Source organism: Neopelma chrysocephalum, unplaced genomic scaffold (assembly GCF_003984885.1).
Source record: "Neopelma chrysocephalum unplaced genomic scaffold, ASM398488v2 Primary Assembly neopelma1_26, whole genome shotgun sequence".
Taxonomy (NCBI): domain Eukaryota; kingdom Metazoa; phylum Chordata; class Aves; order Passeriformes; family Pipridae; genus Neopelma; species Neopelma chrysocephalum.
The window spans coordinates 6,892,183-6,914,293 of NW_020897695.1; the positions used below are offsets into that span (position 1 = coordinate 6,892,183).

The 22,111-nt window shown below is 39.8% G+C and overlaps 1 protein-coding gene and 1 long non-coding RNA gene across 5 annotated transcripts in view; both read right to left on the reverse strand.

Moving 5' to 3' along the window:
- The window catches only part of TOP2B (DNA topoisomerase II beta), a 64,635-nt gene extending 59,730 nt beyond the window's left edge, over positions 1-4,905 (reverse strand). For 3 of the 4 annotated variants that reach the window (XM_027675407.1, XM_027675406.1, XM_027675404.1), the window contains exon 1: positions 4,771-4,897. In XM_027675407.1, coding sequence (XP_027531208.1) covers positions 4,771-4,839 — 69 coding nt within the window. In that variant the 5' untranslated portion in view covers positions 4,840-4,897. Of the gene's footprint in view, positions 1-4,770 lie in introns of all 4 variants that reach the window. The other variant, XM_027675405.1, reaches the window with a different exon arrangement.
- Positions 4,906-11,509: 6,604 nt separating this feature from the next.
- On the reverse strand, positions 11,510-14,209 carry LOC113963899. Its single transcript, XR_003533001.1, has 2 exons — positions 12,904-14,209; positions 11,510-12,339 (listed from the first exon to the last, which is right to left on the reverse strand). It is a non-coding gene; the product is annotated as an uncharacterized LOC113963899 (long non-coding RNA).
- Positions 14,210-22,111: the final 7,902 nt, after the last annotated feature.

Here is a 22,111-nt window from a genome sequence, read left to right on the forward strand (position 1 = left end):
AAAAGTAAATATTAATACATTGGGGCAACCATTTCAGGTCTGACTGCCTTTCCTTCATATAACAGTAAAAAAAAAAAAAGGGGGGGGGGGGGGAAGGGCAAAGGATACACACAGGACAAATAAACCCGCCAGTTCTCTGCTCAACATAATAGCAAAAGACAGATACTCACAAAAAGCAAGAGAAGAGCACTGAAACAAGACTTGGCAACACCACTAGAGTTTTTTTCCCCCGCCCTCTGCAGATACCACAGTGTAGCAGAGGAAAGATAAGAGAGTAACTAACAGTATATATAACAACTGTTACATATATGACAACTGTGCTCTAGGCCCAGCTTCAGCCCGCAGAGAAACAGAAGGCCTGATCCAGATAAAGAAGTGGAAAGTACAGAAAGTTAATTCTGAGCTTTAACGTGGGTCTGGAGAGGCAACTAAAGAGGTCTAGAGGACTCGGGGGTAGAAACTTCAACCACCTACTTTTGCTCTGAAATTAATAAACTGGTAATAAGCAATAATAAAAATAATAACTATTTACACTTCGTTTACCTCTAGGAGAGTATGCTTATTTCTAAAAATGGAAGATTTGATTAGGATTTGGTCATATTACATCATATTTGTGCTTCAGACATGCAGAACCCTGATAGCTTACAGAAACAGACTTGTGGTAGAGCAGTAACACACTCCAACTCTTAGGCACACTGTCATATCCTGACACTCTTCCTCTGAGCGCTATAATGGCAGAAGGAGGGAACTTCTGTGTTGTTCCTGTCCAAAAGCCCCTGCCCCCAAATCAGAGCAATGGCTGAAGCTCAGAACAGAGATGGTGGGCAGATCCTTGGGGCAGGAGAGGTCCAGTTCAGATTTCAGATGCAAAAAACTTACCCATAAAGTTAGAAAACACCTAGTGCAGAAGCCATAACAAGTGAATTATGGCATATACTAGGAGTTATCAGACATTATTCAAGAGGAAGATTTGTTTTAATCCTCTCAGAACAAATTATTAAAAGCCAAGTCAAACTGAAAGTCATCCCTTTATTACAGTTAAGAGTATTTGATTTCAAATGAAACAATAAAAGACAGACAAGTTTCCTTTAACAGAAGGACTGGGGTGGACTTTATTTGTGGGTGGGGTTCTTTAATTTTGAGTCTACTATTTTATTGATTACATTCTCTATGTTTTAAAAAAATAAAAATAACTTTTAACTTAATATTGTCAAAGTAAACTAAGGTGGTAATATCTGAATTTAAATTATTTGAAAGGTTGTATCTTTTCATTTACCAGTATACAATTACAGTATTTATTCAAACCAAGTATGAATCAGTATAAACCAAATATATAATTTCTATCTTCTAATAATTTACATTATTTCCATTCTGCTCCATCTGAGAAGCACACAGATCTGATATTATATTCTTTAAAAAGAAAAGTCACATTGACACTCAGTAAATATTCACATTAAGCTAGCATTTCCTAGACCTGAAATCTATCCCTTCATAAAGGGCAGGAAAATGGAAGTCATGTTCAAAGTCTTCAGCAGTCTCAGCTTCAATTTATCAGGCTCGTGTAGCAATTAGGGTCAAGGAGAAAGTCTTGAAAACATTGACAGAAGTAAGTGATGAAGTGTTGCTTGTTTGAAACATTCTTCCGTAGCTTTGTGGGCATTACCATTGTATCACAATCAACACACTTCACAGTGGTTACTTGGAATTACTTCACCTTCAACATAAAAGGCATATTTATAAAAAAATAGTAAGTAACTATTACTGTACCGTTACAACAGTTCATTTTCTGTAGTCCCTAAGCACACACAGAGGCTAAAGAATTATTTCTTTCATTCAAAGTAAGTTTTTCTAGCATTAGAAAATGTCACTATATTTCACAAATGAAAATTCTTCTAGTTACAAAATCATGCTTTTGTAACTAACTCTTAATACAATTTGACACTTTTGTGAGTGACATTTGGAGATCATCCACCAAAAGTAATTTATATCACTCTGTTGGTCAAAACTCCACCTTCTACCAACTATTAGAGTTGAGAGCTGCAAGCTGATTCCAAAAAATCATCAACCAGAACAGGAAAAAAAAGCATTTAAAAAAATAACAACTACATTCTATAAATCAGAGGTTATCTTGGTTTATTTTCAGTCCTATAACGCTAAGTTATTTTCCCAATAAACATTTTCAATTGTTATACTCTCATACCCTCACTGGTAATTGTACCTGCTTACCAGGCAACCTGTTACATTTCTTTAAGTTCTGCTGCATTTAGCTGAAAATACAGACAACTTGCTGTTTGTTTCCATAAACATTTAATTCCTCTTGCTTTCAACAGTAAAAGCAGGTATCACCTGACACTTCTATGATGTCTCATTATGAAATTCACTCTAAGGTAAATTCTCTACCACAGAAAGTACCATTCCTTTTTCACAACTGCATGTAATTGTTTCCTAACTATTTGATGCATGAACAAGTGTGCTGTCTGAATCTAAAGCTAAACTTACACATACAACTCTTTACTAAAATATGAGCACCAGTTTATGTACACAGAATTTGCTAGTTTGAAACATAAATTAACATCCCACCAAGTTTTAACTCTTTCCTCATCTTTAGAGCCAGACTTACTTCTGTTATCCTTCCATTGTTTAACTCGTGGTCTTATTAAGAAACCACTAACAATGCAAAATACATTACTCAGGCAGTGAAGCACCCTAGTGGTTTCAACATATTCATAAGAAGTCTAAAGAAACCAAGGTAGTTGCAAAACAACTTACAATCAAACAGCAAGTGGTTGCACATCCAGCAGATATATGGCAAGCAAATTAAAACCAGACAGCTGAAACTATTCTGTCCCTACCTCTGCACTTCTCTCCCTCAAGGACAGCATATGACCATCTACACATGAGCCACCACCTGGACTAATGTGGGGGTTTTTTTGGCCTGGCACACTGGCCACAGCCCCCATCCATTTCAGTACTACAACAATATTGTTCTTTTGTATGCCAGTATTCTGCAGCTGACATGGAACAGGTTTGGTTTTTGGAGCTGGCCCAAAAGTCCTACCTTCACCATTTAAAACGCATGTGTGAGAGAGAAAGAAACAACCTCCTACTGTTTTCTGAAAAAATAAATGAACACAGTTTTAACTAAAATCTGATTATTTCCCTACAACTACTGTGAGTTGACAAAAACACAAACTTTTACTGTTTTTAGAGAAAGAAAAGTTTGATTATTTCCAGTTGTAGGAAACTGTTGACTCACCATAATTTCAACCCCATTTCATTTAAGAACATGTTTCATTAAAAATGCCTACTCAGTAATTTTCACACTTCATTCTGCAGTTTTCTATATGAGCTGTAAAACTTTCAATTACTTGGTCCAACCTAGATGGTAAAAACCTTAATTCTGAAGAGCTACCCAAAGACCACAGTTGATAAAGATCACAGAGTATTGCAGGAAGGAAAGGAGAATCATTTTAGCTTCTCTACTTAGGGCTGTTCCCACGTCTAAACTGTCTAATTTCAAGTGGCACACCCAGAAACTTGCTCATAATTTTTATATACCTTTCCATGCTGCCAGCTTCTTAAATTGAAAAAGAGAATTACCAACATAAAATGCAGTAACTAGAGCCATGGAAATAGTCCACCATCAGAATACACAGGATTTGTTCACCTCAATAATGCTGTTACATTCTTTTCCAACACCTCCAAGATGTACAGAAACACAAGAACAAGTTTGCTGTTACTCTTCTTTAACAAGACTTCTTAAAAGTTCCTACCTCTGTAAAGCACATGTATCTGATTAAAGATGCAGCTATCTCACCATCTATCAATCAAGATTCATTGTCTTCTGCTTAACCACTGAAGAATTTATCCTCAAAGCTGAGCAAGAGAAAGGCAGGTAAGTTACTGATTGGCTGAACCAGACCCCTTCAGGTCACCTTTGCTCCTCCTTTCTCTCAGGTCTCACGAAAACCTGAAAGCATCCACTGTTACTACAGACGAGGGGAGCACTTCTCTGCAGTGTGAGCCAGGGCTTGGGCTCTCAAAGGACTTTAAGGCGGCTCAAAATGATTCAATAGTTCTAGAGTCAGTTATCACCAGCACCTTCTCTAAACTTATTACTTCCAACCAACGCATTAAAAGCAATAAAACACCCCCTTCTTGGATCTATTACAACTTTTGGAAGATGATAAAGTTCAATTCCAAGACACAATAACAAGCCCACAGCTCCTGCTCCCTAAGTGTCTCTGAAACTTGGGAACTTCAGATATTGTCCTTTCAGACAGCTGGAAAAGAAGATGGGATCAAAACAGTGCCCCTCTGGTAGCCCGCAAAGGCTTTGCTCTAGGAACAAGAGGCAATAAGTGAGACTTTGGCGGGACGACAGACAGCCCACATCTCGCTCTGGAAGACAGCGACCTGAAGACAGTCCTGCTGACCCACCCGCTGCCCCTAAGGCAGGAGGCTCCTTCCCACCTCTTCACTCACAGATCGACCTTTTCCCTACGGCCCCGACCACCCCGAGGACGCCCTCAGGGCTGCAAGCCCCTCCTGTAACACCAATTCCAAGTCCAGGTTCTCTCCTCCTACCCCGGACCCCTCCACCGAGCAGCTCTACAGCGCTTCCCTTTCTACGACAGCCCTCAGCTTCTTCCCTCCTTTCAAAGCCAACCCGCGCTCTTTCCACATACGCAAGGGACGCAAAAAGAAATAATAATAATAAAACACGAGCAGCAAAACCCACGAACGACAAAATGCAGCCCCACAACTTACCACCCAAGTCAGTCCCCCGCTGCCGCCGCCACCGCCGCCTCCTCCTCCTCCTCCTCCAGACTTTGCCATTTTCTGCCCGTCTCTCCTCAGCCGAGGCGAGGGCGCTCGGAGGCGGCCGGGAGGGCCGGCACCGACACCGCGCTGGGGCCGCTCCCGCCCTCAGCGGCACCAAGGAAGGGCGGCCGAGGGCCCGCACAAAGAGCCCCTTCCGCCGGGCGGGGAGGCAGCGAGAGGGCGGGCGGGCCCGGCCGGGCCTGCGGCTCTCCTTAGTTTAAAGGGACGGGCCGGTCCCTTCGCCTCACGGCGGCGGCGGCGGCAACAACAGCCACCGCTATCGCCGCCGTAGCGCTGCTGCCTCCCTCCTCCTCCTCCTCCTCCTCACCCCCGGGCCGTCCCCCCCGGCAGCCACAAAGGCCCAGAAAACAGATTAATAATAAAAAAATCTCCCCTTCCCTCCCTCCTCCCTTGTCCCCTCCCTCCCTCGCTCCCTCCCTTCCCGCCCCGCGCGCGCGCGCGTTCCCGCGCAGGCCCCCCCCGAGCCGCGCTCCCCTCACACACGCACACCCGGAGCTGGCCCGGCCCCCTCCTTCTTCCCCTCCTCTTTCCGCCCCGCGTCCCGGTGCCGGTGCCGCTCCCCCGCCGCCGCGGCCGGGCCCCTGCGCCCAGACAATAAATAACCGCGCAGCCCCCGCCCGTTCGCCCGCGCCGCGGCCGCTTCCCCGCTCGCAGCCGGCACGGCCTCCTCTCCCCCAGCGCCGCGGGCCCGCCAATCACGGGCCGGCCCGCCAATCGCGCGCTGGAGGCGGGAAGGCTGCGCGGGCGCCGGCCAATCGGAGCAGCCAACAGGAGAGGCCGCGTGTGACGTCACTGCGGGTGGCAACAAGGCGGGAGCCGCCCGCACGGGGGCACTGCCGCGCGGGAGAGGGGCGGTGCGAAGGGGGCGGGGCCGCCGGAGCGGGGGAAAGGAGCGACCACCTGCCGGGTCAGCTGCGGGCTCCCTGAGCCCACCTTCCCCCTCTGCGACCGCGGGGAGAGAGAGGCTTCACTTCCCCGGGCCCCCGCGGGGAGATTGGCTTTGGAATTGGCAGGGGATGGCTATCCCGTTGTCCTGGTCTGTCAGGTGGATGATGCTGCGATGCGCAAGCGGAGAAGAGGCGATGCGGTAGATGTGCCAGGCGTTTTGGGGTACGGTGGTCAACTGCCCCCTTTCCGCCAGCCCCATAACTGACCCCTGCCACCGGTGCGCCCTACGGCGGTTCCAGCAGGATGGAAGTCCCGATGCACCAGGCAGGAGAGTGTTTACAAACCACTGCCCTCTTCTGGGCCATAGGGATCGGCCCGAGGAGTTCTTTAACTCGGAAAGCTCACAGAACTTTATCCTACACTTGAGCATCACCCTGTGAAGTCCTTTTATAGAGTCACAGAACACAACACCCTGTTCTGTACACAGTACACAACCCTATTCTAAAATATTTGCCGTTTTGGAAAAAAAAAAACCCTGTACTGTAACTTAACATCTACTACCTAGGCCTAAACGGCATGTGTATGAAGCCCAAAATTCATGTCATTTTAGGTATCAGCACGAAAAATATGTACCATTTTAGATACTTTCCACCAAAAGTAAAATATATATATATGACCATAAGTATTGCAATAATAGATTTTTTTGACAAGCTTTTTCTTTTGACATAGAAAAATGTTTCACCACATGTAGCTTCTCAATTAGTAATTTTCATTCTGCTGTGTGAAATGCAAAGGACCTACCTAGTCCAGCCTGTTCCACTCCATGAATAATTCCAAATGTAAAGTCTCAAAAGGAGGGATTAGTAGGAGCACTGCATCTGAGATAGCAGACAAATTGATATCCAAAGAGAATAATTTCAAAGGAAGAGCAATAATTTAAAGATTTTTCCTTTTGCAAAATGCTTTTCCTTAGAAGTAAAGGGATTGGAATGGAGCAGCTGCTTTTGAGGAGCCAGTTGTAATGTTCAATTATGCCTCAAGGGAAGGATCAGAAGAATTTCTTGTAAATATTGCTTATTTAACATAATTTTACCCTGCCAGTTTCTAAGGAACTTATTAAACTAATATATAAGTGCTGCACAGGGATTATGGAAAATAATGGCATTTGCCTAGAAGGGACAGTAAGTTATCTGTTCCAGCCCAGTTTTATTGCGGCTGCTTCCACCTCTGAGCTGTAGGCTGTGTTTTGTTCTACTTTGAGCAAGATAAGAAACAGTGTTTCTCGAAGAACTAGAAGAAGGTAACAGTTGCAGGGCTCTGCCTAGTGCTTCAGAATTTGGGGCTTGCTGATTAGAACAGTGGTGTGTGTTTTTTTTCAAACTCTCAAATTTATAGGTAGGACCCATTAAAATGAATCATGTACAGCAAACCAGGACTGCTGCAATGAATATTGTGAGGACCAGAGAAAACAGAATGAGTGCATCTGTTCAAAGCTTTCTGCATTGGCAGAGAACCACTACTGCATTCAGCAGAAATAGAGCAAGTCACAAACATTAGTGTACTCTGGTCTCATTAGCTCCAGCTGTTTAGTAAATAGGCTGTTCTTAGTGTGGGAAGTGTGCCTTTTGCAACCCTCTATCCTTAGCCAATTAGCAGATAGCGATCTAGTTTGAAGACAGCCAATTACATATATATTAGAGAAAGACAGCGGGAGGGAGTTTCTTCTTGGCAGTTACTGATCTTTGAATGTGCATGGTCAGACATGTTCAGTCTATGTGTCATGCTGGAGCAAATATAGGAGGAAATATTGATGTTCCTCCAAGCATTTTCTTTAGTCTTTGAAATTACTTTGTCCAAGTTGATCTTTGTTTAATTCTCATCATATACTGTGCTAGCTGCATGGCATGTTACTGGCTTATTGTTGATGTTGGTTTTATCCTAATACTTATATGTGTAGGCTGAGTGGGTGCATTCCTAGCCATGTAGAATTGTGGGACAAAGCAGCTGTCTCCATGGATTGCAGAGGTAGCGCAGTGAAACGAGACTTCTCATCACATTTTGAGTGATCCCTGCTAAAACAAACACAGAATTAAATTTGAGCATGAATCAAATTTAAGCACCATAACATTTTGATAGGAGTGGAATTTCTTCACTGGATGCCACTTGCCTTATCATGCACTACCAGTTTATGTCAAATACTTTACACTTATCATGTGTTATTTTAAATTAATAGTCTCCTTGAGATAATATACACAAAGTCTTATTTCAATTCATTGGAGATTCACTTGTCCTCATAGTTAGAGACCATAATATAAATAGAAGTACCCTACAAATTTTCAAAACAATCATCTACTTAAACCAGTTTCACTACTGGTTTTAGTAAGCAAAATATTTATTGTAACATTACTTTGTGTTCAATTTTTTTAGCAGTAAGACAGCTGTACGCATGGTCTTTAAGTATTTCTGTGTACATTTATCTACTCTGAGAGCATACCTGGATACAACCACTTACCTAAATGACCAATCACAGCTCTCAGTTTTCTGCAAACTACACAGGAAAAAGTGTAATTTTGTTCTAAAATATTTATGGAACTAAGTTGATGCCCATTACATTATACATTCCACATTGTATGTAGTTGTAATAAGGTGTAAACAAACATTGCATATTTTAATATAAAATATTTACATTTGCAATATAGTTATTTCCATATTGTACTGCATTTTAAAAATTCATCATAATTCATTAACGTAATTGTGAAATAACTGATCAAATTATTAAGTAGGATTGTGGTAGAACAATACGTCAGTGATCAACATACTTGTACTGCCTTCTTTGTGAATGAGCTTCAGGCCATGATTCCAAGCTATTTAAGAAAAGTCTACCCATGTCTGGATCATCTAACAATATAAATTTAGCTGGGTCATGGATATTTACACAAATGTATTTCAAATACCTTTGTTGCATTAGTAAGAGCCCACACTAGTGGTTTTCTGTGGCTATTCAAACTGTCAATGCACTGCCTGACATTCTCATCTTAACCTTGCCCAGGACTTACTCACATGTCTGATGTATCCATGGCATGTTTGTCAGTAGCTTTTTCTGGGGCCAGACTGGTCCACAACCAGTCTCTTGGAAAACACCAGGTCATTTCCATCTTAGTCCTCCAAGAACAACATGCCACTCAGTGACAATTTGGCAGAGGGATTGAAGGGGTTGAACCCTGCTTACTCTTTAATTACTCCCCCATAACTAACTTGTTAATTGCTGTTCTATTGCCAGAGGTGTGGAAGACTTTGGAGCAGGGCAGGTTGTTGCTAGGGAAGACGTCCAGCAGAAGCCCCAGGGTTAACTGCAGGGACCCCAAGGCCCTGCACCTGGACTGCCCTTGCATGGCTGGGACCGCTGCACTGACCTCTCTGACTGTCCCCAGGACCGAACCATTTCCCCACTGCAGGAGAGGCAGGTTGTGTTAGAGACCTTCATGCTGACTTGCCTGGCTTCTGTCCTGAACTGCACTGCCTCTCACACAGAATGTGGAAGTGGTGTCACTTGTTAACATCAAATATTTAACTGTGACTAGAAGTGCTTTAGTATCCAAGTCCATCTAGTGTCCTCACTGTCAGCTCAGTCTTAAACTGTGACACACTTTCTCCGAGCAGCATAAACAGAGTTGCTGCTAAGGCAGGGGCTGGTCATAGTAATTAAATACATTTGTACTGAAGTTCCTTTTCTAGGAGAAAGCTTCCTTGTGCAGTGAACACATAGGGCGAGAGAAGTTGCATGCGGGGATGAAGCAAAGGAGGTTGAGCTGGCCCTGCTGGGAGGAATTCTCAATGTGAATAAAATGAATATCCATGCTATTAACATCTGAGGTTTTTAAAAGAGTTGGTGACAGTGGGAAAAGCTTCAAGTGCTGAGGTGGGGCAAAGACAACAGAAAGATACACATAAGAGAGAAGGTGATGTGTTTTGAGATCTGTGCTGAACATACATGACATGGTAGTGGCCATCAGCAGTTATCTGAGCTGAGAGGCAGATTGCTGTGATCATTTGTAGGCTGGGAATCACCAACTGCATTATGGCATTGTTAATTAGTGTGGAGAATGCAAACAGCCAGCAAGGTTTGGACATGGCATGCCATTCACAGACACTCCCTTGACCTCAGGGTGCTGACCACAGTAAAGCATGCCAGGCTTGCCTCACTTGAGTAGTTTTTCTCTGTGTTAGCCACATAACCCCTTTCTTCCTGTCGCTCTATGCCAGCCCTGAAAACTCCTGAAAAGGAGCTCTCTCTTTTCAAAGGGCAATATATTCTTGGCTAAGACATGGAATTTTGTTCCTAGAAGTCCATCCAAGATTCTTTGGGCAAGAAAATGTGAGTGGTGATTAATTTTTACCCAGCACCAATCTCCTTGCTCATTGAAGGTTCCCATTACCAATGTATTTCTATAGCCTTCCAGACAGAAATCCATGATGGATCCAGAGTGAGTATCAAGACTGCTTCCTAATAGCAGTTTATGTCTACTCATTCCTGGGAGGCAGGAAGGTGAAGGAGGCATGCATGGATATGTTGAATCTGTGGGGAAAAGTGATGACTGATGTAAACAACAGAGAAGCCCACTATTCTGGAAAATATCTAAAGAGATGGTACTTTGCTCTTTTGAGCTAAAATTCAATCATCTCTGATAAATTATGTTTTGATTTATGATTAGTAGTTACGGGAAGGAAACAGGAAGGACAAGCTTTTCTGTACAGCTTCACTGTACCACCAGTTTTGACTGGAATTGATGATGACTAGGTCAGGATGAGCATTTGCATTTCCTTTCTCAGAATGGAGTTGTGTGGTTCTCGTGGCAATCCAAGAAGAGGAAAGTCTCAGAGAAGACCCAAGAGAAGCAGATGGCTCAACCTCCATCGAGGCAGAGCATGTCGTTAAGGTGTGGCCAGTGCACTCACATAGCTTACGCTGAGGTCAAAGGCAGAAAGAGGAGGAGGGTACAAGTTTTGGAAAATTTGGATAAATAAATAATGGAGGCAAAGAACAACAGAAAGAGTTGAGTGAATGATGTATAAACACCCAACTGAAAGAGGGTTAGGGTAGGCACACATGAAGACATCAGGAAACAATAAACCTGAGCACAGAAAGTGGGGAAGACAATAAGAAGGAACTACCAAAAAGAAAATTCTGGGCTAACTATGAAGGGTCCAGTCAGGTGCAGACTAGCAGAACCACAGACAGTCAGACAGTTTGAAGTTACCCATCCAACAAATTTATGAACAAACCCTTTGAGCAAATTTGTACTGGCAGCTTGAGTTTATACTGGTTTAGTGCTTTGAATCATTAGATCATGATGGGTTTGATTTGGTACTAGATACCCCAAAATTTGAATTACTCTTTTATAGTCCACAACACAGGGAACATGCTCACTGTGTGCTTCTGACAATTACAAAGCAGTTTAGAAGAGGAAGTTTATATAATAATATGGTTTTGCGAATACTCTTTTCTATCTGACTTAAATTGTTTATCTTTCCAGGAACCTGTTTACTAAAAATTCCCTTTGCTCAAATGCATTGTTTCAGATTAATTATGTCAGATGTACACTTGAACTAAAAAAATTTAAAAAAAAAAAGTTAGACCTGAACAGGTAAAATGTGCACAATACTCAGCCACACACTTAAACATAAGCATTATCCAAATTTACAACTGCCTAACAAAATTACTTGCTATAGATCAGCTATTCAACAATTTCCCAGGTGTCCTAATTTGTAACAGAGCTCAACAGCAACAGTTCCTATTTATTTCAGTAGGAGTTGTGTAATTCAACAGTTTGTATGATTAAACAAGCAATGTTTAAAAATGGTCACTGCTAGCTGATTCATGCCCTTCTCTATTTTCATTAGGTGTTAATATTAAGCAAAGAAGATCAGAAATGCATAAAAAATCTTTTGTTATTGCTTTAGATCCTTTAACACATTGGTATTTCTGGGTCTTGAATGTTTGTCTCCAAGATATCAGCTGTCCTCCATTATTTGCTTCAATAGTGGTGTTTCTCCCTAGTATTTTAGTCTTGCTGCATTTATTACGAGAATGGGTAAATAGAGTAGCAAATGCAACACAATAAATGTTTTTATGTCTAGGTTATGGTCTCCTGTTCTATTTTTACCCAACTAAAACTGCTCATATTCTCTTTCCACTACCTACCTTATATTGCTCCCATTTACCTATAGATTCTTCGTGCTCCTTAGGGCCCTCCTGTTTTTATTTAAGAAAATAAGAACACATTACCTCAGTCTTTAGTTGAAGTAAAATCATCCAAATCAGTGGTTGTTATATGCCTCTTGCCCACTATGACTGTGGCCACTGCTGGTAGAGGTAGCAGAAGTTGCAGTAGCAACAGCTTTCAGTATTGGCCAGGACAATGTGTTTGACTACTCAGGAATTATTTAGCCAGCCCTTTGCTATGGCACATTTATATTAGAATCTGGGAATCTCAATCTAGGTCTTCAGCACAGCATGGGTTCCAAAAGCATCTCTCCATTTCTGAGCACTTCAGAAAGCTGCATCCTGATCACAGCATTTCTTTCTTTAAGATTCATGTCTGTCACCTGTGAGGAAAGAAAACAATCTTTTGAACGACTTCAAATATATGTGCCTTAATAATTTTTTAATTCATTTTAATGTTCTAGAATAAAATTTTTCACCTACAGGATGCATTAAAAGTAACTTGGTTTGATATATTTGTGGGGGTTTTTTTTAGTCTAAAGAATATGGAAGCAGTAGTCCTCGTTATTTTATAAATTTCTTTTTGAAATCATTTGTAGAACAGTAAATAAAAATGTTTTTCATCATTGCAATTCTTCTAGAATATTCCTCCATTTCTTGCAAACTATGAAGCAAAGAACTTTAAAAAGAGGTACTGTATGTTTTACCTTAGTGACAGACCAAAATATGAAAGAAGGCAGCATAACCACTTTTGCACCACATCGGTTAACTGTTACACAATAATCATATCCCTCATTCTTTTAAAACTAATTTTGCAAAGAACAACTTAGCAATAGACTGTGTTCTTATATAACAGTTAGAATACATTTTCCTGTACTGTGCTTCATAGTAAATTCATGCCAAAGTTTTTAGCATCATGCTATTGAATTGTTGTAATAACAACTCACCTTCTTTTTTATTTAGCTGGTTTTCACTGAGCCGTGTTATTCCACACATGTTCTTCTTCTGGAAGTTTTTATTCCAGAAAGCCTTCAAAGAGTGGGAAGCTCTGAAGCTCTTGAAATTTATCTGAATGTAGTGTGCTTTCTTGTATCTTGGCTTTTACTGCTGCTCACATTCTTTTATTTCCGGGTAATCGATGCAATGAATTTGTCAGGTTTTCATGAAAAGGCATTACACATTATCCAGAAATTGCAACACAGTATCAGTTTCTGTCCCATTTAACATTTTTTTTCCTCTGCTGTGTCTTAAATTAGAAATGCAATTTATGCATCAATATCTTTTCTAGCAGATTTTGAAACTATTTGACGCTGTCAGAATTCCACTTACCTTGTAACGAGTACTGACGTTAGTTCTTTGGGTCAAGACAGAGATATTATTACAGATTCTTTTGTGTTCCTGTACCCTTTGAGATATATTTGACATGCTACTGAAACATGACATTTTTCTGCTGAGTTCATTTCTCTTGTGGCTCATGATGGGAAACATGGAAGCTCTTTTTTTTACTTTACATCTTGCAGTCAGTTTATTGAAAAGGCACTTGTTAGTTCCAAAGGCATGCATGAGAATTCCTCAGGTTTGCTAACCTGTTTTTTTCAGTTGCTCATTATTTTCTATCATTTCTCTCAAAATATGTTGGACTCAGTTTTCTGGGACATGAGCAATGATGATGAAAGAGCACATGAGCATAAAGACTGAAAACACAATGAAACTACTTGAAGTCACAGAATAGCTAAAGTTTAAGAGATCAACTACATACATATGGTTCTTTCTGACATTTAATTCTCAAATCATAAAGTTTTCCTCAGCTTTCTAATCACGTTATCCATTCTCCCAAATAATTAAAGGTACTGATTTTGAGTTGCTGTGCAGAATTGAAGAGAATTCAGAGCAAACAATGCTTTCTTTTCTGATTGTTTTTGTTAAAGTACAGCAAAGCAGGAACCATACCAACTCTCCGATTACCACAGAGCACAGTTACAGGCCACATAGGCAGGCACATTAACCAACTCATGGGAACATAGCAGGAGCTACAGCAATCAAACATAACCCAAGGCACATGCTCCAGCTCTGAGGTGCTTCAGCAAACCAGCATGACTGCTTTTAGCCACAAAGCCAAACACCTCGTTGTGCAGCACAGCACACAGCACTTCCAAGCTGCCCAGTACAATAGACATTCTTCCAACAGAGCGCACACACACAACATGGCACTCCCATGTCTCCATCCAGCTTCTGTTTAATGTTTAAATCTGCTGTGTTTCATGAGTAGAAAGAAGATTCCAGCACCTGTCATCCCACTCTTGATCTATGCTACTCCTATGCTGGCCATGGTGGGATATCCCATGATCTGTAAGGTTGGTGCTCCCTACAGGGTTGTTAACTATGCCAGTGCCATTGCTTGTTTAACAGGTTCTGTAACAGAGTAGCATGAAGATGCAAATACCATAATAGTTCAAACTGCTTTTTCAATTCCCTCTAAAAGAATTAACATGTTAATGACGTGGGTGTTGTGCTTTGCATTTCTACTCCTACAGGTCTTTGCACATTTATAAAAAGCAATAGTTAATCCTTCAAAAAGACATGAAATAAAAATTTTATTCTCAATTCAGTATTTGGGTTATTCTCTCAGTTAAATTGAAAGTATAACCTTTCAACAGGTATTTGTAGCATAGCATGCAAACTTAATGCAAATTTAATGTATAATCCTTCATTTGAGTTTTCATGGCAATTTCTTCAGTTGTCCTTCTGTAATGTTTCTATAAGGTGTGAGGAACAGTTTTCCCAAGAAGTAAAATCTGCTGACTTATTTTGGTCAGGAGCCTCATTACCTTTCTGAACTGTATTTATAAACATACAAAAACATTCTCGGTTCTAATGTTGGTCCTAACATCCTTCCCTTTGAATGGCTGCAGCTTCCCTTTCCCCTGCTTTGTGGGCCCTACACCACTCTCCTCACTTCTTAGGCTCCTGGATGACAGTGGGTCTCAAAGTGGTGTGAGGAAAGGCCTCTGTTACCAGGTCTGCACCAGGCTACCATCGGTGGCCGGTAGGCCTGCTGGGAACAGGAACTATGCTGGGAACACAGGAGTGAGGAATGCTTATTGAGGGACACATTACTGGAATGATACGGAGTGAGGATTCAGTTGTCCTATGAATACACCAAGGCTGTGGACACACCACCACTACCACCCCCAAAAAGCAGGTAGGAATTAAAATTATAAAAGAGGTCAACAAAATCTCCCAGCAATGAAGAATGTGGCAGATTCAGAGGACCACATTCAAGGAATTCCCTCAGCAGACCATGTTACTGTCATCCTCACAGCTTCCTTTCTCCCACTGCCCATTAATAATAATAATGGCCAGTCTTCGCGAACGAAGATTTTGGGAAAGGTCTTTTACCTTTCCAGCCTGTGCAATGGATTTTTTAGGTGAGACATAGCATGCGCTGAACTGAGCCCACCCTTTAATCCTAAGGTTCATCTGCCGGGGCCAAGCAAATTTGGACAATGGCAGTGAGGTCCTCAGGACGTAGGTTTGTTTAGAGTGACCTTCTCATAGATGGATGGCCTCACAGGGCTAATGAGCTCCATCTGCCCGGGGGACTGCGATTCGAACCTGGGTCGCAGCGGTGAGAGTCCCGCATGCTAACCACTAGGCCACCAGGGGTCCCCCACTGCCCATTAGAGAAGAAGGAACAGCAGCTATCATGAGCTGGGGAATACATGGAAGCTGGAAGGGGGGGCTGGGATATCAGACTGCAATACACAGAGGAAGCAAGAAAAGGACAGAATCCAGCCATGTTGTGGAAGCCTCCAGATCTTACCTAAGAGCCCTGGAACATTGCCTTGATCACCACAGCAGAGACTGCTTCAAAGGATGAAAACCACTAGTTTAGAAGAAGGGAAATTTGGAAGGGGTTTTAACAGTGAAAACAACAGGGAGGGTTACCCCAGGGGACAGTGGATATCAGATGTTAAAAAAGCATCTGATTATGCTGCACTGTAGTATACATCCATCTTACTACTAATACAGTTAATGCTCATATATAATACTAGTGCTGGTTTTGTCATTCCAATATGTGTTAAATACAAAATGCACTAACCAGTACTGCTGGTGGTTACTCCTGCTCAACCCACAAGTAACACTACACGACTGGAATGTCCCTTCCCTACAATTTTTTCAATTAAAATATCCCCCAGTTATGGATTTAATGTTCAATCCTAGGTATACAACTGGTTCTAGTTGATTTCCACCGAATTTATCACATGCCAGTAAAACACATGTTCTGTAAAAATGAATGGTATTATTTCCTTTTTTTTTCTACACATACAATTTTTCAGCCACTCTTCCACTGGCACACGTTGCCTCCATCCTCTGCTCACAGACGGACCTTGTATTTTTCACTGATTATTTACAAAAGGTTGGTAATCAGTCCTGTATGTGAAGTAAATGAAATAAAAAAGGTAAATGTACTCTGGCAAATGTTTCTTAATCTGTTTCCTATCATGGGGGCCAGAAATGCATGTAAATCTCCCTGTGTCTTCAGAAAGTTATTTATATATTTGGGACTGGCTGAATGCCCATTTCTTCATATCTTTCTGTCATTCATTAATTTTTTTCAGCAATAAACTAGTGTACAAATATGAATTACTGGCAAGCCTTAAAATGTGAAACATAACTATGAAGTTGCAGATTATAGACAGTCACAGCACACAGTCAAGAAAAATTGCAATGTTTGTTGCAGTGAATATGAACCCTGGGTTTTCACCCTTGTTAAAAAAATCAAATGAATTTTTATTTAAAGAAAACATTATCAAAGACTGACTGAAGTAGAGGAATAACTGATACCAATAATAATGTTGTTAGGGGTCGAGACAACTTCTTATAAAGACAGATCATACATAGTACTGACGCTTAAGCAAGAATTTGCTAAGACAGTTTCCTTTTGAAAGGCTCCATGATGATACAAACTCCTTTCAAAAATATTTATGAAAAAAATGAAACAATTAGCTTGTTTTGCTAAATAAATCCTTAATGATGCAAATTTGACATTCATTTATCAGCGCTAACTTGATCTCAACTTTTTTCTATCCTCAAGTGTTAAAATTAAACTGCAGCCTCTAACACTTCCTGCACTTCCTGTTTGTCCTGTTACCTCCTTGATGGAGGTGTTGGTTTTGTTTTTTTTTATTCCAATCTTTAGTTTTAATTTTTGAACGGGGGGGGAGTATTTTCTTTGAAACCATTATTGCCAGCATCATGGAAATTAGTAAGCATACTTAGGCAAAAAACTCCTATCTAAACAACCTAACAAAAGAAAAGACACAAATCAAAACCAGTTTGGCGCATGCTTCTTACTAAACCAAACCAGAATGGCTCCACAATTCTTAATGCAGTCCACAGGCAGGCACTTCCCTTTTGGACAATAAAGTTTTACATATTTTTTGCCAGCGGTGAACTTTGCTTTTTAATATACCATATATTTCCCTGACACTTTGGCTAAAAGTAAAAACTGCTGCAGTTTAAGTATGTTATTTAGACTTTTGATATAATGTAAGCCTGGACACACATATATTCCATTACCTTCTATCCATCTCATCACAATGGTAACGCAGAAGCAAGAAGTGAGTCTCTCTCCTTCCATTCTGTACTTCGCTGGTGTTTCCATTTGCTCTAAAAGACTGTGACCAACTGTTCCACCTACTTTACTGTGAGTTTGCTTAAACTTTACTCTTGGATGTCTTCATTTTCTTATGTCAGCTGGTTTCCTTATGACTGTTTCACAAGGGAGTCTGTATATTGTTATCTGAATTGCTTATCTAAATTAAGTTCAGCACTTCCTCTTGATTGTGACAGAGATAAACTGCTGGCTGATGTTTTTCAGGGGGGGAAATATTTTCTCCTGGGACTTGAAGGATATGGGAGACATACACTATATTACTGAAGTTCCAAGAATATGAAATAACACATAGCATCATGTAACAAGAGGATCAAATTAACAGAACGTACACTGAAACATCACAATCAAAATGCATAGTGAAATCACCTTTTCCTCCAATTTTTAAGACCTCTAATAGAAGGTCATAGCTAACCAGCACTTAACACTCAGTCCTTGAAGTATCTGTAGGTGCTCAATGCCACACTGAAATTTCAAAATCATTACAGATAGCATGCTCCTAAAGCTCTTGGCTACAATATGCCACTAAACACACATTTTCCAAAATCAAAGATCCCAATTATCCACTGGAATGAAGAAAGAACCTGTAACAAGCAAGCAGGACCCTGTTCTTAATTTTAAAATTATACAGCTTAGATTAATAAAAATAAAAAATATTTAAAAACAGATATTCCTTAAATCTTAGACTGCTTTTCAAAAAAGCTGTTCACTACTCTGAGCAATTTTCTTCTACTGAAAACTTTAAGGGACATAAATACAAATGAACACATAGAATAATGCCTCAAAAACAGGGGCAGTCATGGAAGCTACTTTTGCCAGCACCACTTATGTAGTCCATTACATTTTCATTCACCATAAAATTTTATTAAGTCCTGTTATTTTTGTTGGTTTCTGGGTGTCATCAATTTTAATTATGATTGCTTTTTTTTGTTTTGTTTTGCTGAGTTTGAATATTTTTAATCTATCCCTTTTATCAACCAAAAAAAGAAATCAACTTAATTTCTGTTATAGTGTACTTACCATACAGCTACAATTCTCCACATAAACTAAAGCATATTAAAATGTATTTTACATTAGATGAAAATGTGTAGAAAAAGATAAAGCTACAGAAACTGAAGCAGGCTAATTATAAACAAAGCTAATAGCTTCATTATAAAGCTTACCATAAAAAAAACAAAGACTAAGAACAAGAATAAAAATCTTAACAATGGAAAAACCCCTGTTCTCTTATTCAGACGGTCACATGTAAACCCTTACACATTTCATAATATCTGCACATCTAAAATACAAATATTTAAGGCTGTTTGCCCTTGGCTTGTTCCTTGGTCATTTTTAAGTGCCATAACACAGTCTCAAAATTCTGTTCCATAACTTTAGGAAAGAAGAAACTGTATCAACCTACTGAAGACTTTTTTTTCTTTTTACTCTACCGTCCTTCCGCTTGGGTTAAATATTCAAGATTAGCATAAAGAACATAGAATTGTCCCAGATATTAGTGCTATTATTCTTTCCTGCTGCTTATGTTGATGACACTATATGGCAAACAATTCTATAGTTACCTGTAATATACATTACATCACTGATTACTGCTTAGAGAGGCCATAAGCTACAAGGCATGAAGCACTGCTCGCAACAATAGCACCCCATAAAAGAACCTTCAGAACAACCACAAAGTTGAATAAATGGAAAAAAAAAAAATTCAAATTCTAGAAAGGACATAGGTCTATTCCAGCAACTCTATTTAAGGAAGTCACCTGTCTGCAATTTCTTTCCTGACCCTCCATATGATGTGAAGCAGTGACAGAGAAGTTCCTTCAATATTGACACATTTTTTTATGTTGAATTACTTGGCAAAATTTTAAATTTTGTCCAAAACCAGAGGTTTGAACCTAGAGTGGAAATTAGAGATTTATTTTAAGTAATACCAATACTTAATAAATTATAGTTTTGACAAATACTAAGGAGGTCCATTCAATTCTTAACTAGTAGTATACTTCCATTTCTAGCTTTACCAACTGAAGGTAAAGTAATGAGGAGCGTGCACCTGGAGGACAGATATCCTGATATCTGCCTGGAACAATCTCTGCTCCCCTTTGAGTTCCTTTGTTTTGGCTTGTTTTGTTTTGAGCTGCAAGAACTCTGCAAATGGGTGTTGCCAGCTTCTGGCAGCCATATGTGTTGCCTACCATCTGTTTTCATTCCACTGCTCTATGGAGACAAACATACTTTATTTTTAGTGTTCTACATTTCCTGATGTTGCACATAATAGGGATAATATCTCACACATAGATCACTAGATGTGAAAAATCTTCCATGGATAACAGATGAGTAAAGGCAACAGATTATCATACAGGACCAGACAAGAAAATTTTCATTACTTACTTCTCAATGCAAGCAAGTATATAATTTACACTGAAGTTTGCTTGATTCCTGCATAGCTGGGCTTTCTTTCCACACTGCCTAGAAGGGGCTTCCTTCATATGTTTTAAAGATATATCTTTTCAGCAACTTCCTGAGGTGTAGGAAATTACTACCAATAATGAAGTGGGTTGCCTGTAACAGTTGCTATTTTGCATGCAGCACTCAGCATCAAAACAGGATACAAAGAAATTAATAGTACGATCAGTTCTAAGACAGAAAACTGTGTTACAAATGCCTGTTTGAAAGGAGGAATTCTGTGCACAGGCTCCCATATAGTTCTGTTGGAAACCATGCACTCCAAAATCAGTTTGCAAAAATTAACTGGGTAGTACAGTATTTATGCAAATTTTGATCGAAAAGATTTCACTGTTACACCTCAGCTTTGGAAGGCACCCATGGCATGCTGGACAGCTAGTTGTTCTTTAAAATGTACCAGACTAAGCTGAATTCTTGAAAACATCGCTGATTTTACCTGTATTAAGTCATACATTTCTTAATTTAACCCCATTTAACCTTCACCTCCTCAAACTTCTAAGAAGTTGAGTAAGCATTGACTTTTAGCTACATGTGCCCTGATCAACATCTACTACTCATCCAGTATCATATCATTGCCAGCATAACTTAATACCCATACTTTTAGAGTAGATTGCAGTACAGATCTTTCCACCGTGTAATATTGCAAATTCAGGATAGTGTAAGTTAATATTAAGCAACTATGGATGAGGAATTACCTCCAGTTTAAAAAAAAACAATACAAAAACTATTAAGATTTGCACTAAAATGGAGATCAGCAGAGAAAACTAGTGTTTTTATAATAGCTTATGCAGGAAGAGATTCAAAGTGTTCAGTTTATAGGGTACTCCAAAAGACACCTGAAGGAGTTACATTTAAATTTTTCATATTAGCTCTATTCAGTCTGAGTGTTTTACTTATTAATCCTTTCATAAAATAAGCACTTCTATTCATTGCATGTGATCTTACAAATACAGAAGTACTTTCTCATTAATTAGATTGGTAAGGCATTTTTCAATCGTTCAATCTTTTTAATTCATTTAAGCATTTTAATAATGGACTTCAATTACTCTCCTCTTTTATTAAGTTATCTGCAGCTCTTACTCTTCCCCCAGAGATTCTGACCAAAATTGTGAGAAAATTACTTTATCTTACTACTTTTAAATTTATTCTGCCTTCTGCTTTCAAATCATCAGATGCAGTTAAGGAATTCTGCAAGTGCTCAAGGTCCTTATAAGTAATATAATGCAAAAACATGATTTCTGTCTTAAAGCAGTAACCTTTTCAGCTATCAAAATATGAAGTGGAAACATTTCTGTGGATTGGTTTCACTGAGTCTTCTTTTTCCTTTTTTTCTTTCAAGATAGTATACATTTTAGTCTAAAATACTTTTCTGTTGGTTCCCATTAAAATCTCAGAAAAAGCATTTAGCTGAAACCAAATACAGGAGAGTTTTGAATGGAGACTGGCAAATTCACCTTGCATTACCCAGGTATTGATGAACAACGTTCCACACAGTACCCTGTCACTGTGTTGTTCTGTGCTAAGGGAGTGAGACCCTCCCTAATCCCCCTCGTAAACTGTCAATTTACATTCAGAAGTATATAATCCATCATGCATCATTCTGTCACTCCTAAACTGCCATAATCTACTACATTTTAAGATGCCTGTGTGATCATTTTGACACCTGCATTCACTGTGCCTTTGCAGTTTCCTAATAAAATCTGAATAGTTTTGTATTTGCTTAGATTTGTTGAAAGGTCAGTAAGCATTTATTTCAACATAAATTATTTTTGACAATAATTTCAAATATACAGAGGTTGGAAAGGTCAGAAAATATAAGAAAAACTTTAAAAACACTCATCTTGAGAACATCAACCCTAATTCTCATTTATTTTGAAATAAAACTACAGTTTGAACTTTGCATTTTAGTCCTATAATAGAAAATTTCTTGTATCCAGCCACAGACTTCCTCAGATTCTCTGATAAAGACTATCTAATTTGAACATTCACTCCATGCTTTATTCACAGCACTGCAACATCTG